This window comes from Xiphias gladius, chromosome 5 (assembly GCF_016859285.1).
Source record: "Xiphias gladius isolate SHS-SW01 ecotype Sanya breed wild chromosome 5, ASM1685928v1, whole genome shotgun sequence".
NCBI lineage: Eukaryota > Metazoa > Chordata > Actinopteri > Istiophoriformes > Xiphiidae > Xiphias > Xiphias gladius.
This window is the reverse complement of record NC_053404.1, coordinates 18,819,330-18,834,735: the sequence shown is the minus strand read 5'-3', so window position 1 is coordinate 18,834,735 and position 15,406 is coordinate 18,819,330. Positions and strand designations below refer to the sequence as shown.

Here is a 15,406-nt window from a genome sequence, read left to right as displayed (position 1 = left end):
GAATTAGAGAGCGGGTTGGAGGCGCATTGATCTCCACACACACTCATCTATTCATAATACAGAGAGATGGGAACATTTAACAGACTCTGCAGGAGGTGCACACACACATATGCACTCCACACGCCAACACTCACCTCTGCGGCTTTCTCTGTTAAGCTTGGCTGGGTCTTCATAGTCGCCCACCCAGTTACACTCCACAGGCATGGAGATGGGCCTCAGTCTGCCTACAAACACACGCACACACACACATACACACACGTAAACAAACACTCATACAATTACAAAACTTAATATGTAAATGAATTCAAATGTACGGAACAGGCATCAGCTGGGAAACGTGTCCTTCTATGTCGGACGTTTATAGCAGGAAAAAAAAAAAGGAAAAGAAAAGAAAAATCACACGGAAAGCTAAATCCATGTGACATCCTCCCTTTCCTAACATTAGATGCAGAAGGTCTGAGTTTTCATTCATCCCAGGTGCAACGAATGCTCCTAATTCTAATGTGTTTTAAACTGCCACTTGGTTCTTCACACGTCTCGCAGTTTTCCCTTGCTTTTACCCTACACCCACCTTCCACCGGGTTCTGGACCGCACGCATTATACCAGCGCTTTCACTGTCGTCAGCTGTCTTACCGTACGTCTCGTTTTTTTAAAAACGCAAATATGTGATATTTCGGATTCTTGCAAAGTTTTTACTCATTTTCTTTAAACATTCTATTTACCGCCTTGAGCTGGGCAGGTCGATTCCTGCCCTCGTGGCGGTTTTTTGTTATTTTATGAAGCGGCTCCTCACGGCAGAATGAGACTGAACTCGGTGTACCATATGTAGGCGTGGTGCAGTACACGGGCTCCTCCTCTTCTTGCCGGCGAGACTCTTGATCCAGGAAGGAGTTCGGTGACTCAGAGCGCTTGGCAACACTGATGCCACCATGGTTACGTGATGCCTCATCTCCAGACAGGGCTCCCGTCTCATCTCTATGGCAACAGCAGAGGCAGATTTCCCAGGAAAACAAAATATACATCAAAGTCAGAGCTCCTCTTTGCTCTCAACACTTCTACTTGTTTTTAATTGAAGTTTTTTTTTTTTTCTTTGACACACAGATACGGTACCTGGGTGTGTATGGCTCGGCAGGCGGAGGGGGGATGTAGAGGTCCTGCAGGGCCGAGTTCTTGGTGGGTGTGCCTGAGGGTGTGGCTGAACTGCTGCCTGGGCTTCTGGTCGGCTGCAGAGAGCAAAGGTGGATTCATGAGGTTAGAACAACCCATCATTGTTTCCTAACTTGTTATTATTTCTCAGGTTTCTTCTATCTGGAATGTCTTGCATCAGTCTGATTTTGGTAGCTGTGGCTTCTTCTAATGCACTCTGTTTGTTGAGTTACCCGTTGTTGATTGGGTAACAGTTATAGTCTGTTACAAACCAGTTATTAAACGTTTATTTACTCATTATAAATGCTAAATACGGCTACTTAAAGTGAAGTGTCACCGCCGAACGACACTGAGCTTTGGTGATGGCGAAGAAGGTTCGACGACAAAAAATTAGAAAATTAATTTAACAGCAACTCGTGGCTGAAAATAAAATGCAACTTGATGTGATATGTGACTCAAAATATTTCCAAAGAAAATCTCTTATAATAACTAAAACCCACCTCACACATAATTCGAAAACTATTGCGTTCTCCTCTCGGCGTCTGCCATGGCTGCCTACTCTATTTTTAAGCTCTTCTGGTGAGGTGGCTACCTCCTGTTGGAAATGGTTCCAACAGGAGCGTTGACCGTCATTACAGTGTCGAGCCAGATTAGCCGAGATCTGGGAACACGCCGACGGCACGAAGCACAAGCAGTCAGGTGGTTGACAGGTTTTAAACAAACCCCCCAGGTTAACCGAATGTTTTTCGGGAAAGGAAACATAGTTAAGCAGTAAAATTATCACCCAAACTGTTAGTTGTGAACATTTATCATAGTTTACAGACCAACATCCTGGTTCAACTTTGACCCTGAGCTGTAAAATGCACCCTCACCATGTCTTTGAATACAAGTTTACAAAAAAAAAAAATCTGTATAAATTATATTGAATGGAAACAGAGTACACATTAAGATATCTACTGTAGTGTGTAAGAGGCAGTATTAATGTGAAATTATATATTTTGCTGATTAAAAATGAGCCTTTCTTCGAGTGTTAATGCACTGTTCCTTTTTATTACATGAACTTAAACAAAAACATGGCAAAAAAAAATTTAAATTAAGTGTGGCATGTGTTTGGGCATCATAATCCTCCCAAGGTTTTGCATACAACTGTACATATAGTTTAATATCTTTGCGGATTCATATTTTCCTTTGTTACATATAGTGTACATCGGTGACCCCTGGTCCAATTGACAAGTCGGGCTGCAAAACCGAATCAGCAAAACTCCCCACATCCCCACAGTCTGACACCAGCACAAAGACGAGCCAGCTTTCTCTTACAAGCATAAGCCGCTTAACTGTGAAAGACACTAGACTGGCGTGTGTGAAAGTCAGAAATATGACTCCGAGACAACTTTCATAACTAAGTCACTGTCTAGCCTGCTTCCCATGAGTTAGCCCCGTTTGGGACTGTCGCATCCACCGCACGGGAGGCTGTCCTGGATGCTTCCCATAGAAAAGCTTAGGGAGACGGAGAGAGATTGTGTTGCTCTTTGTCGGACGTGGGGAAGTTAACCTATTGTAAGTTTGCAAAAGCATCCGTCCAGTCCTCATCTTTGAAGACACCATATCTTGGTCTTCAAGATATGGTGTTTAAAAGCACTTCCGATAAAGCAGAAATCTCATCTTTGTGCTGCCAGTTAGTTTTTTAAGTGTGGATTTTTTTTTTTTTGGGAGGGGGGGGTTATTGCACATTTCAGTCGTGCTCGCATTCAATCTTACCTTCAAATGAAGTGGTTCAGATAATCCTGGATAAACTGTTGACAAGCCGTCTGTCTGACTGACTGCTTCAGTTTGTTGTTGTAGCAATTTCGCCGCATTGCCAGACCCCAGCAATTACTTTTGTGACGACACTGTTATCCGGCAATAACCAACAAAAACAAATGTCCAAAACCACGAAAAGTAAGACCCAAGTATGTATTAAACCTGAACTATCCTTGATGAGTCTGTGGTTAATGTGGTCACAAAAGGACGGTAATGGGGGCACGCAGGAAAACTGTTTTCCCTCATGTTTCCTCCTGACTGTGTGGATAATCGGTGTTAATGTAGGAGAAACATTTCATAATCCATGGGAGCACGGGGAATGTGGGTGGAGAGTGCCATCAATTTTCCCTTCCCATTCATTCCAGTGTGTTTCAGCTGGCAAACAAAACCATGCTGAGCCACAGTACCGTGACCTAATTACACGCTTTTGGCTGCGGCCGTACGGGGAGAGCGAATGCTGTGGGGGATTATGTGGGCCGGCGCAGTGCTTTAATAAAGTCTATAAAAGGTAGAGCTGGTCCCACCTGCAGAGCCAGGGGTTTCCAGCGCATGTTCTTCAGCAGCGCGGGGGCGGAGCTGAGCGTGCTCTGCGGACGCTTCTTCAGGGTCAGGGACACGACTCCTTTGTCGGCCCTCAGCGAGCCGACCAGGTTGCGTAGCTGCCAGCCCACCTGCGAATGGGGCGGGACAGAGGGCCTGAGCATACACTGACCTGCCGGAAAATATCCTCATCTGGATAATGATCAATACAATCACAACATGAGATATAACTAGCATTTGTACTCAGCATGAAGTCTGAATTCTGCCCGTGTCGTGATTGGATCTCGCTTGTTGAGCCTTCTGTGCAAGGCAAGTGGGTGTGGAGGTGGTAAGTCTATCTATAGACCTTTTTGTGTGATGTAACCTGCCCTCAATTTGAAAACGAATGCTTCTTATCATATATATTCATTTTTAGCCACTATTTGCACAAAACCATGCCAGCGCTCCCTGTTTGTAGGATATTGGTGAACAACAATCTGCTGTAAACACGAAGGAAAATGGCTACTGTGAGGTTCCTCGTTGTTCACTGCTCTCTCTCTCTGACTTTTCAGTCATCTGACCTTTGGAGATTGTTCGCTAAGACAAACAAACTATCCCTAATTGCGTTTGCTCGATTGACCTGAGATCTGATCACAATGCAAGAGGAGTTGCAGGGAGGGGTTGGAGGATCTGATTACACTACTTGAAATGCAGGCCGCATGCATTTGCCCCTTGTAAACTGAGGGCACAATCTGAAATAAAGATGTAAACAGATGGGTGGCCTGACCATAAAAATTCAAGAGACCAAATTGGAGCTAAGGTTGATCTCCAGGGGGGGGGGGTTATCCTGATACATAATAAATACATGTGTACCTGATACATGCATAGTTTGAGCAACGCTCGATAAAAACTTTATCTTACAGTTAACATGTTACCGTAAAGTTATTGTTCATATGAATGTTTTCTGATGATATTAAATAACTGATTTCTGAGAGCGAACCAAAGCACTGAAGTCAAACCAAAACCAAAACAATTCGCTAAAATGCTCCGTAGAGCTGAGGAGAGCTGCAGAATCGTTGAGAATTATCTGTGGAGTGACCCCCTTTCACATTGCATATTGTGATTTGATTCATTGTCCTAACAAAAGTAGGCCAGATTTTTTCGTTATATATATATATGGATATTAAAAAAAGTGTGGTTAATATTAAACAAGACGGAAAGGTCCTTTAACATACATTTGATCATGCATTTGTCCTATTCAGCTAAGATATTTAGATTCCCCATGTATGTTGAATGCCGAAAGATTCACGTACGCATCACATAACGACTCTCGCACACGACACAAAATTCTACGAATAAACCGCTGAACAGTGGTGGGAGAGTCAAAGTACCAATCCGACAACGGGAAAACGCTCCACTGCAGGTAAGAGTCCTGCCTTCAAAAATCCCACTGAAGCAAAAGCAGGCAATTACAGAAAAATGCAGTTCGTGTATCCAAAGTAAAACCACTCTTTTAGCAGAAAGAGTTTATAAACATAAATAGCTATATTTCGAACATACAGGAACACACCCACACACACACACACACAATAAGAAACCGACCACAGTCTGGTGATTGACTTGAATGACTTCATCTCCCGCATGGATCTTCTTACAGCGATCAGCTGGAGACTAAAGAGCCAGAGAAGAGAGAGAGAAAAATGATGACCGCGAGTTTATCTGAGCTTATTGATCCCTGCATGTCGTAGCGGGGAAGTTTCCCAACAGAGTGTACTTAAATAAGTTGTATTATATCAGAGTATAAATATCATAATGCCATGCAGACTCATCTCTATGGAATCTGATTAGCTGTTGCGGATCTAAATATCAGTTTCGCTGATACCGTGAGCACGAATCAGTTTTCTGTACCCTACAATCCCCGCGCGTGGCGTGAATGTAGCTGAAGCGGAGTGCTTTAAGCCTCTCACCCCTTCGGTAGTTCCCGTGATCACGTGGAGGCCGTCGTAGGTCGACTTGATGTACATTCCCTGATGGGCACAAGGACAAGACAAAAGGTGATTAAGAGGGTTTTATGTAGCCCAAGTAAACTTTGGCATTTTGTATGTGAACATGGAGGAAGTCCCATTTCTTACACACACGGTGGGTTTCAATCCAAACGTAGCGCAAATTGTAAATTTTTTTTTTTTAAATGCGAATTAATGCACATTTTCATCCACTACTGTAAATATTAAGAATGGGCGCGTCAAGATAAGCGGATGGAGAAGAGGGGGCGACACGATGACGTGATTAAAAGAGCGGCAGTCAAACCTAAAACATAGAAAACATTAACATAAATATGACGTTTTTGTTTGTTTCATGTATTTACTCAAGGGACGTAACAGTCTCGTTATCGCTCCTCCCAGATCAGATGTTTTCGTATGCTGCTACTTTACGTCTCCAGTGGACAACTTCACGTCACGTCACGATTCGTTTGCTTAGTCTGTTTCCACGTGTCGCATTTTCTTTTCTTCGATACGCAAAGTTTTCCCCATCGGGCAAGAGTAAAGACGTGTTTCGCAATATCTCAAGATTTTTTCGCATTTCCAGCGTTGCCACTATTCGCAAATTTAAAAAAAAATTACATAAAAACTGGTGGATGGAAACACATCTACTGCTATATGTGTCTGAGCGTTTTTTTAAATTGCAACTTGTGCCGCCCATGCTTCAAACAGCAAATGTTACATTTGACAAGGTGTTCTTGGTGATAGGGGGATTTGATGTTATTCTTAAGAAGAATTCAAAATTCGGTGCAAAACCACAAATTTTGATTATTATAATAATTCTTTACCTTTTTATTGCACATCCAGAAATTTGTGTTCCTTGGATACGACAAGGTAACAGGAGGACAATTTCTTTTTAAACCTCTACTTTGTGTAACAGAAGCTATATTCGTAAACTTTCTCGGACGTGGTGGAGTTTGTTAACTAATGGCGTCTCCACGTAAAGCCGTGGTTACTGTTTTTACAAGATTTTGCCGTCTGCTCCTTTCTATATTTGAACGACATAAAATGCAAAAAAAAACACAAAATAATTACCCACAGCAGTGGAGGGAAACCGTACGAGTTTCCAGGGCAAAGTAACTTCAGCTCACATCAAACTAGCTACACGCTTCAGAGATCAAGCCAGTGACTTTAAACCTCAATCAAGACGTGAGGTTCTAAGAGTGATTTGTAATGTATGATATTGATTTCTAATTATTCATATTCATTTATGTGGACTTCAAAGACACGCACAGCATTGGTAACAGGCTGCCATTGGCTACTGGGCTTCATTCAATAGTTAGACAATGAGAGAAAGAGTTGCAATGTGGAACTCAATTAGAAAAAAGTTTGATTTTAGCTCCGTTATGATTGCACGCTGAGCGACAGACAATTAAAATCTGAAATGCCCACATTCCCATGTACCCGTTACCAGTTTAAGCAACACCAAAGAGACCGGAGTCGTTACCAGGCCTTCTGAGGGTTTGATGTTGGTGAGGTGAACCAGCTCGAGGTGGGCCGACTGAGAAACCAGCGGGTCCGAAGACACGCACACGATGTGCTCGCACACCTCCGACAGAGTCTTACACTGCAGAGAGGAAGAGGAGAGCACAGATGGAGGACAAGTAACAATACACAGGGCCTTTATTAAAACAGGTTCACCAGTGGTGCTTTATTAAGAAGACAGATGTGAAAACAGGAGAAAAAAAATGAACAAGCTGTACCTCGCATTTGTCAAAATTAGACTATTTCTTTAATAAACCTCAAAGGAAGTTACTGCCTTTGTTTCTTTATTAGTGTTTTTTTCCTTTTTGAATTTACTGAGGAAAAAAATAAACATATTTCAATGTTGATTTCCCTCCAAAAGGGCTGCCACTATCAACACAGCTATGGGTCTCACTACTGGTGTTTGCCACAGCATTTTAAAAGGGTCAGTTCACCCAAATTATAAAAAGAAAACAACAACATGTCTTCTAAGTAGTTTCCAATCATGCAAAGAGTTTTAGTTTTATTTGTCAGTTTTTGTGTTTGATATTCATCATATTTTGGATTTTTTTGCTTCAGGAGCAGAACCAGTTTTTTTTTTTGTTTTTCCCCCCCACGGTAAAAAAATGTGTCCACCTTGTACTTTAGACACCATTCTGCTTTGTTATTCCCAAATGAATCAGATTCATAGGTCTTTTCCACAGCGGACATAACAGGAGAAGCCGAGGTGGAACTAATGACAGCAATGATGATCCCGCAATGTAATGCAGCAGGTAGTGATGGTAGGAACACCAGTCAAAATGTCTGCTGTGAAAAAGGTCGGTTAAACTTTAGCAGCTCCCGGCTGTAGAAAATGAAAAGCGGATTTTACAAATTATTCTTTTAAAATGCTACAGCAAGCACCATTGGTATTTATTAAAACAGCAGAGCCAGAGCTCGGGTTTTCAGTGCTTTTGGAGTATACTGCATGAGAGGGTGTGCAAAAAAAAAAAAAAAAAAAACACGGAGTCCCATCAACACAGAGCAAATAAGTGACAGCTGGCTGAGGAAGCAGGACTCACCACATGAAGGATTTTGTTCTCCGTCTCAAACACTGTACAGTCCTGAGGGACAAGCAGAATTTAATGTAGCGCAAGCAGAACATCCTGTCTTGCAAACACTCGCACACCATCTCACACTGCTCACGCTGCTACCTCTGTATACTGTCTGGGCCTCGTATCACTGAACCCTGCACCCTCCATACCCTCGCAGATAAAACGCACGCCCACGCAAACAGACACATTTATCCCTTATTTATACACACATCGGTCTTACAGGAGACAGACTTTAAGCACGTAAACAGCAAAGGCTCATTCAAGGAGGCAGCGAGCGGAGTCTGAGGCTGCCGCATCACACCCACACACGCGCCGCTCACCGGGGTATATGACAACCCGCGGCAGCTCCCCTCTGCCTCGCACTTCAAGGGGGAGAAGAATAAGAGCTATCAGGCTTCAAAACACACACACACACACACACACACACACACACACGCACACACACACACACACACACACACACTCAGACAAGACACAAACAATTCCACACACCTGCTGCACAATGGTGGTGAGCTCCAGGCAGAGCTGAATGACATTATTTCGGGTTACTGAGTAGTCTGCCACCGCAGCAAAGGGAGACCTGGGAGGAACAGATAACACACCAATATGTCTTATAATGTTTTCTGCTGCATTAGATAATGTACAGAGCAGGTGGACAGGAGCATTGTTAGAGAGAGGGGACGTTGGAGAGCGGCAGACATTGTGCGTACACTCACTCGGGTACAAGAGAATCGGTTTGTGCAGCGAGTGCAGTAAATTTAGGGGGAAGCTGCCGATGACTCATTCGTGAGTGAATCTGTTTGATTGTACGGGCATTATAAATCAGACAAACCTGCATATGCAGGATGTAAAGTTGCAACAATTAGTCAATTCATCGGCAACGATTTAATAATTGATTAATTGTTTCCGTCGTTTTTTCAAGGACAAATGCCAAACATTTGCCGGTTGCAGGATCTCCAATGTAACATTTTGCTGCTTTGCTTTGACTGATGATCGTAAACTGAATATATATTTTGGGTTCTGTTAGTTGGTCAAAACAAGCATTTAGAGGTTGTAACTTTGTGTCCTGGGATACTGTTTTCTTTTTTTTTCTTTTTTTTCACCATTTTTTGAAATTTATAGACTGAACGACTAATCGATCTATAGGCAGGAAATAATTGGCAGATTATACAATAATAAAAACAGTCGCTAGTTGCAGCTATGTTATTATTACAAACCACAAAATTGCGGTAGATGACCTACTCGGGAGAATAAGAAATCCATGTCTACGGCATCTTATATCATTTTGTTTGTTTTGTTTTTACTGTAACATTTAAAAATGATTCTGAAGGCTATACATACATACACATACATATAAATACATACGCATACATATACATATACATACATTCATATATATATATATTTATATATGGCTATATTATCTGTTTGGACAATATAAGAATGTGATGTTGTGGTTTCTCCTTTTAAAAAACGTCATTGTTAAATAGGGCTGCAACTAATTTTCACCCCTGTTTGTTTAGTTGTCAGCAGGATTATGCAGAAACTACTGGACCGATTTGCACCAAACTTGGTGGAGGGATGGCACATGGGCCAGGGAAGGGGCTGATCCGGATCGATTACTATGAATTTGATTTTTTTTTCCCCTCTGAAGTCTGGTGTATGTTTTTTGACACTGGCTTTGGTGGAGGTACGCACACTGCTGAGGGCCATTCTAGGTGTCATTTTCTTTATCAGTTAATCTATCATTTATTTTTTTAGATGAATTACTTATTCGTTTAGTCCGTTACAGAGCTTCAACGATTAGCTGAGTAACTGATGAGTTGATCGCCAGATATCAGCAACTATGTTGATAATTGATTAATCGTTTAAGTCATTTTTCAAACAAAACAAAAAAAAAAAGCAGTACACATTTCTGCCTGAAAAGCTAATTTAAATGATGACGATTAAAAAAAAAAAAGACCATTTTTTTTCTCTGGATCACCTCATCGGCTAATCAGCTAATCGTTTCAGCAGCTACTGTTGTAATAGAAAAATAGAAACAGCTCTCAAATCAAGTCATGAATGCAACAAAAAAAAAAAAAAACTGCCTGAAAAGCTAAATTGAAAATTTATGATTGATTGATTAAAATGTTTGTGACCATTTTTCTATGGATCACCTCATCGGCTATTCAGCTAATCGTTTCAGCGCTACTGTTGTAATAGAAATTAATAGAAACAGCTCTCAAATCAAGTCATGAATGCAACCTGTTGTTAACTTTGCGCCATCAAGAGGATGGAGTTAGGACACGGCAAATTTTCGTCTTTTAGCAATGCCGCCAGTGGGACCACAAATAGGAGGGGCTTCGACGACGGGCTATTGCCGTGGTACACCGTCACAATTGACTTCCATGGGAGTGACCGGGCCTCTGCAACCTCGTCCAGATAACTGTGATGCGTTACACTAAAAAAAATGTCCTGATCTATGTTTACCTATATGCATTTTTCCGTCATAAATATCCATTATGTGATGGGCTCTACAGTTAATCAAAATGATGTGAGAGGCCCACTGTGAATACAGTCTACGTATACACGGTAAAATAAATAAATAAATAAATAAATGAATGAATGCAAAATTCATTTGGTCAAATTGGAAATAAGTCATAAGTAAAAGACCTGGTGTTTACTGAGTCAGTGGTCATGGCTGTGGTGTGACCAGTAAGACAAAGGTCCCACAAAAGGTCCAGAAGGAACATTAACGCCTAAAAATAAGAGAAATTTCAAGTGATGCTAGTGGGAACACCTCCATCTCAGAAATCCAAACCACTACAGACGAGTTCAGGGGAACACTGCGGAAAACTTCCTCTGGCTTCTTGCTTCTTTAAGAGGAAACTCAACGGCAATGTTCCTCCGCGGAGAGAAAAAGGACACAGCTCCGGAGGACGGATGAATGAAGCTGCATTAGTGAACCAGGTAAATAGGCCATCCTGTTCAGAGTGACCCGATTTACACACCTCATAATGGCTGCTTGTCATCTCAATCCAGGTATTGGAAAAAAACAAACAAAAAAAAAAAGGCACAGTTAGGGCCTGAATGTGGTTTTAAATTGACTGTAATAAACTCTGTGAGGAGGGTTATTACACCACTTTGGATTCATAACGCTAGTTTGCCACTGGCACCATCAGTTCTCAACATCTCCCTGATGTTTGCATGAACAGTCAGAGCTTCCAATGAAGGGTGCACATTCTGCTGTCAGGTTTGTTTTCATAAAATCCTATTTTCCCGTGAGAGGAGGATCTTGAAATGAAAAAACTTTGCGCAAACACGGCGTTTTTAAATGGGGCCCCGGGCGTATTGTAACCTAATAGACTATTCAGGTGTGAACAAGGTGTTAACGATAAGGGAAGTGCTGCAGCTAATGGGCTGCTAATGACTGCACGCAGACACAGGGGGACATCGGAACCAAAACACATAAAGTATTCATGAGCGAAACGGTAAATTCATTATCATAACAAAGTACAGATTCAGGCTTAATGACATACATGTACATTTTGGTGGCAGATACAATATAGTGATGAACAACAGAAACAAACAGACGAAGACGAACACCACTACTTTGCTTCATTGTTCTAAAGCCCCAGATTAAAATTCGGCCACAGCCTCTGGTGCACGATTTATCTGTGGTGTGTGTGTGATTTGGGTCATCAGTATTGAGGCTGAGTGCTATATATACGCAGAACCTAAGGCTACACAGACTGTTTGCTCACCATCGGGCTCCAACCCTCAAACAGCACTCGGAAAACACGAGTGCTGCCCCCCCCCCCCCCCCCAGCAAGAGCCAGCTGGGATGCTTTGACACTGGCTAGACAGAAAGCAAGAGAAACACCTGAGTCCAGCTGCGTGAGGTGAAATGCAGTTACGGTCAGTTAAGCTACTAAAACCCTCGGTGCCACAATTTGAGTCAGAATCCAGTCGAACCTGGACACACAGACATGATGCACATGTGTTTTGGATTCATTGAGACGTACACTTTCTGGGGTCATTAACTCCAATGTCCATCGCGAATTAATGTCCGTAATTCGGCTTGGAATTCATAGAAAAAAAAGACGCTCCTAATGACCCCAGAACTTGCCTGAGAATCATCACAGTTTTTAAGTCTTCTTCAGTATCAGAGTGATCCACTTATATTTGTCGGCACATCAGTGGGTTCAACGCAAACAGGAGCCACTGAAAGCTTATTTGACTTTTAATGCTGCCAATTTGCCAAAATGTAAACCTATATATATGCTAAAAAAAAACAAAAAAAAAAACAGGGTTACCACTCTTAGCCTGTAGCTAAATAACTGACACCCCGGCAACATTGAACTTCCTTTGTACATCTCCCAAAGCATTGGGATCTTTTAGACAAAGAATAATGACAGGAGGGACAGAATCGATTAATATTTAAGCATTGTTGTTGTTGCTGTTGTTGCTGTTACTTTTGATATTCTATCGTGAGTGTAGTACGGTGCCCAGGGGTTTGGTCCTATCTGAGCAGACTACAGCTCAGTCCAGTATGATTCCGATTTCCAACATTCCAACGCCAATGCAAAAAGCGGCGTTGCCCCTTTACGTAGCACGGGCGGAGCGAGTGTGTGGAGCTCAGGGTGGTGGACGGCGATGTACTGCGCCCGACTCTCCCGCAGGGTTAGTTTTCATCATTACTTGCCATGTTTGCCATAACCACAGTCCTTCCCCAGTCTAACAGTAATGAGACTTTAGCTGCCATGCACTGATTTCGCAGAAGGTGGGTTTTTTTTTTTTTTTTTTTTTCTTTGGCACTGAACGTAGCCCTGGGTTTTGCAGAATCATCAAATATTGACATTCTCGTCCAGCTTACAGTATGTACCGAGCTGACGGTGAACGTGAACACCGTCTTCTACTTTCTGCTGACTAGTATCAAGCTGCAAAAAAAAAAAAAAAACTGGATTCAGATTTGAACACAACCTTCCTTTTTGTCTGCAGCAAATGGCAATTGTATAGGAGAGACAATACACCCGAAGGTGTCCAAATATAGAACGTTAGTCATGCCATTCCCCTCCTCCACGTTATCTGATAGTTTGATATGAAAAGACAAGTTGTAAATTACAGCTACAGAATAGAACAAAGTGAGTTCATGACTCACGCGAGATAAAAGATCACCAGAGATGAGTCCACATTTGACCTGGATAACAGCTCAAATCTCAGCCAGCTCCCGGATTTCAGCACCTCTCCCTCCACATTTCCTGTGTCAACCTTTACAACTTTTAGAAGACGGACAATATGTTGCACGTCCCGTCTATCAAACCTCATCTACTACTACTATTTTCTGTGTGACACGGTCGCTGTATGCTGCGGGTGTCGGTGCTTATCAAATGACTCAACAGCCAAAGCCTGTCGCCTCCCGAAATATCACCACATCAAATTATGAGCTACTCCCCACTGGATCTTGTCAATTGAGTCAATAGCACGCAGCCCCAACCCCCCATACTTGAATGAAAATTTTGAAGTCTGCTCATTCACTACATCGGTTAAAAATAGCAATAAAAAAATAAATAAATAAAAGAACTAGTGCATTTTGAAGGTATCCGCAAAATGCACCACACACAGACTCTAGTCTCTATGGCCACGTTATTGATTCACAGGTAGGTGCTTTCAAATGGGCATATAAAAGTGGAAATGAGGAGTACGGAGAAACAAAAACACGGCCGCAAATTTCATTCATCGTGGTGAGATGGACTCACTTTTCTCCCCGACAGTATTGAAGAGGAAGGGGTTTTTGCCTCCTGCACCGTGTCGATTTGGTGTCTGCGTGGAGACCAAAAGGGTCACCGCAGAGAGAGAGAAAAAGTCCATATGCTATATATAAAAAAGGGACATCAGGGTATCAGAGGCACCACCGGCATTGGAAAGTTTACATCCATGTCTGTCCAGACTCAAATGATATATCAAGTGAAGACTCTGAGGGAATTTAATAAAAGGTATTAAGTGTATTAAAAAAAAGGCATAAAAAAAGATGAGATATACCAATGCTCTCATTTCACACACGAAAGGCTGCAAAATGCCTTCTCAAGTCACTTAGAAGGAAACTAGAAAGATGCTGTACGTTTGCTGGCTGAGCGCCGAGCTGCACTGTCCTTGAGAGGTCTCATAACCAGCGATCGAAAGGAGACGAAAGTTCAGGTTTTAACACGCTTTATGCTAATTTGCCTCCGTTGCAAACCTTTTAGGAAGGAGTCATCTTGCAGCTATTAATACAAGACAGATTCTGGCTTAACATGCATGGAAATCATAACCTTTTCCATGCCATTAGTGTCTTTTAATGAAGTCATTACCATCCACCACGCAGCTCTTATTTCAATAAAAAAAAAAAGAAAAAAAGAGCTTGTTTTACTCGCTCATTTGTTATTCCTCTGCAGCAGAAATCAATTGAAGATGATATTTCATTGAAGTAAAAGCTCTGGTGGGATCGTGTGCATGTCAAATCTGCCTTTGACAGTGCGTCTTTGACAAACGGAGAGCATGCAGCGGCGGCTCTGCTGCGCTTATCCCTCTCTCAGTGTCGCTTCGCCATTTACAGTTGCATCACCGTGCGTGGGCGACCCCCTGTGTGCTTGCATAAGTGTGCGTCAGCGCGTGCGGATGTGGGAGTGGGTCTGCGAGTGTGTGTTTTGTACTAGTGTGTGGCTGTTTCTATGGGTCTAACACACCCCGACCGTCTATGGAGTGTGCTTGTGGACATGGGTCCGTGTGTGTGTGTGTGTGCCCGTGTGTGTGCGTCCAGATGGCCTGAGGACAGATGTGGCTGCCTGGCATTTCAAGAACCGATGTCGGGGACCTTTAGTTTTGTATCTGATGTGCGCGGTCTGTGCAGGAGAACGTGTCGAGTCATGAATAAATGAGGTGACAGAGAGAAGATGAGAGCCAGGGAGAGAGAGAGATGGAGAAACATGGTGGAAAAAAAAAAAAAAAAAAAAAAGGTTTTTCATTGTTCCTTTGAGAGGAAAAAATAAAAAAAAATTCTCTAAAGATGTCGACAGCCAACAGCTGTAGGAGACGGTGCAGGAGAGTTTGTGTTTTGCCGGTTGGAGCTTTAGTTTGTGGAAGTAGAGAAGCATAGTAGAAAACTTCCGCTTTTACCGGTGCTGGAACAAACACTTAATCAGGGGGAAGACTGCGAGTAAAGATTATTTTAGATGACAGATAGTGGTAGAGCCTGTAAAATGTCACAAAATACAGGAAAACCTGGAACCCCCCCCCCCCCGAAAGTATTTACATTTTTGATCCCAGAACCACTGAAATGATTTAAATGAATAATTGTTAATTATTGCTAATTAATTTTTCGG

At 42.3% G+C, this 15,406-nt stretch overlaps 1 protein-coding gene across 1 annotated transcript in view; it reads right to left on the bottom strand.

The window, feature by feature from the left end:
* Positions 1-15,406, bottom strand: part of cnksr2a (connector enhancer of kinase suppressor of Ras 2a) — a 48,783-nt gene that overhangs the window by 17,459 nt on the left and 15,918 nt on the right. Inside the window, exons 4-12 of the mRNA XM_040127568.1 lie at positions 8,556-8,643; positions 8,031-8,072; positions 6,953-7,072; positions 5,434-5,493; positions 5,069-5,137; positions 3,472-3,618; positions 1,112-1,224; positions 822-976; positions 135-224 (exon numbers count right to left, since the gene is read on the bottom strand). Of these exons, the coding sequence (XP_039983502.1) occupies positions 135-224; positions 822-976; positions 1,112-1,224; positions 3,472-3,618; positions 5,069-5,137; positions 5,434-5,493; positions 6,953-7,072; positions 8,031-8,072; positions 8,556-8,643 (884 nt within the window). The remainder of the gene's footprint in view (positions 1-134; positions 225-821; positions 977-1,111; positions 1,225-3,471; positions 3,619-5,068; positions 5,138-5,433; positions 5,494-6,952; positions 7,073-8,030; positions 8,073-8,555; positions 8,644-15,406) is intronic.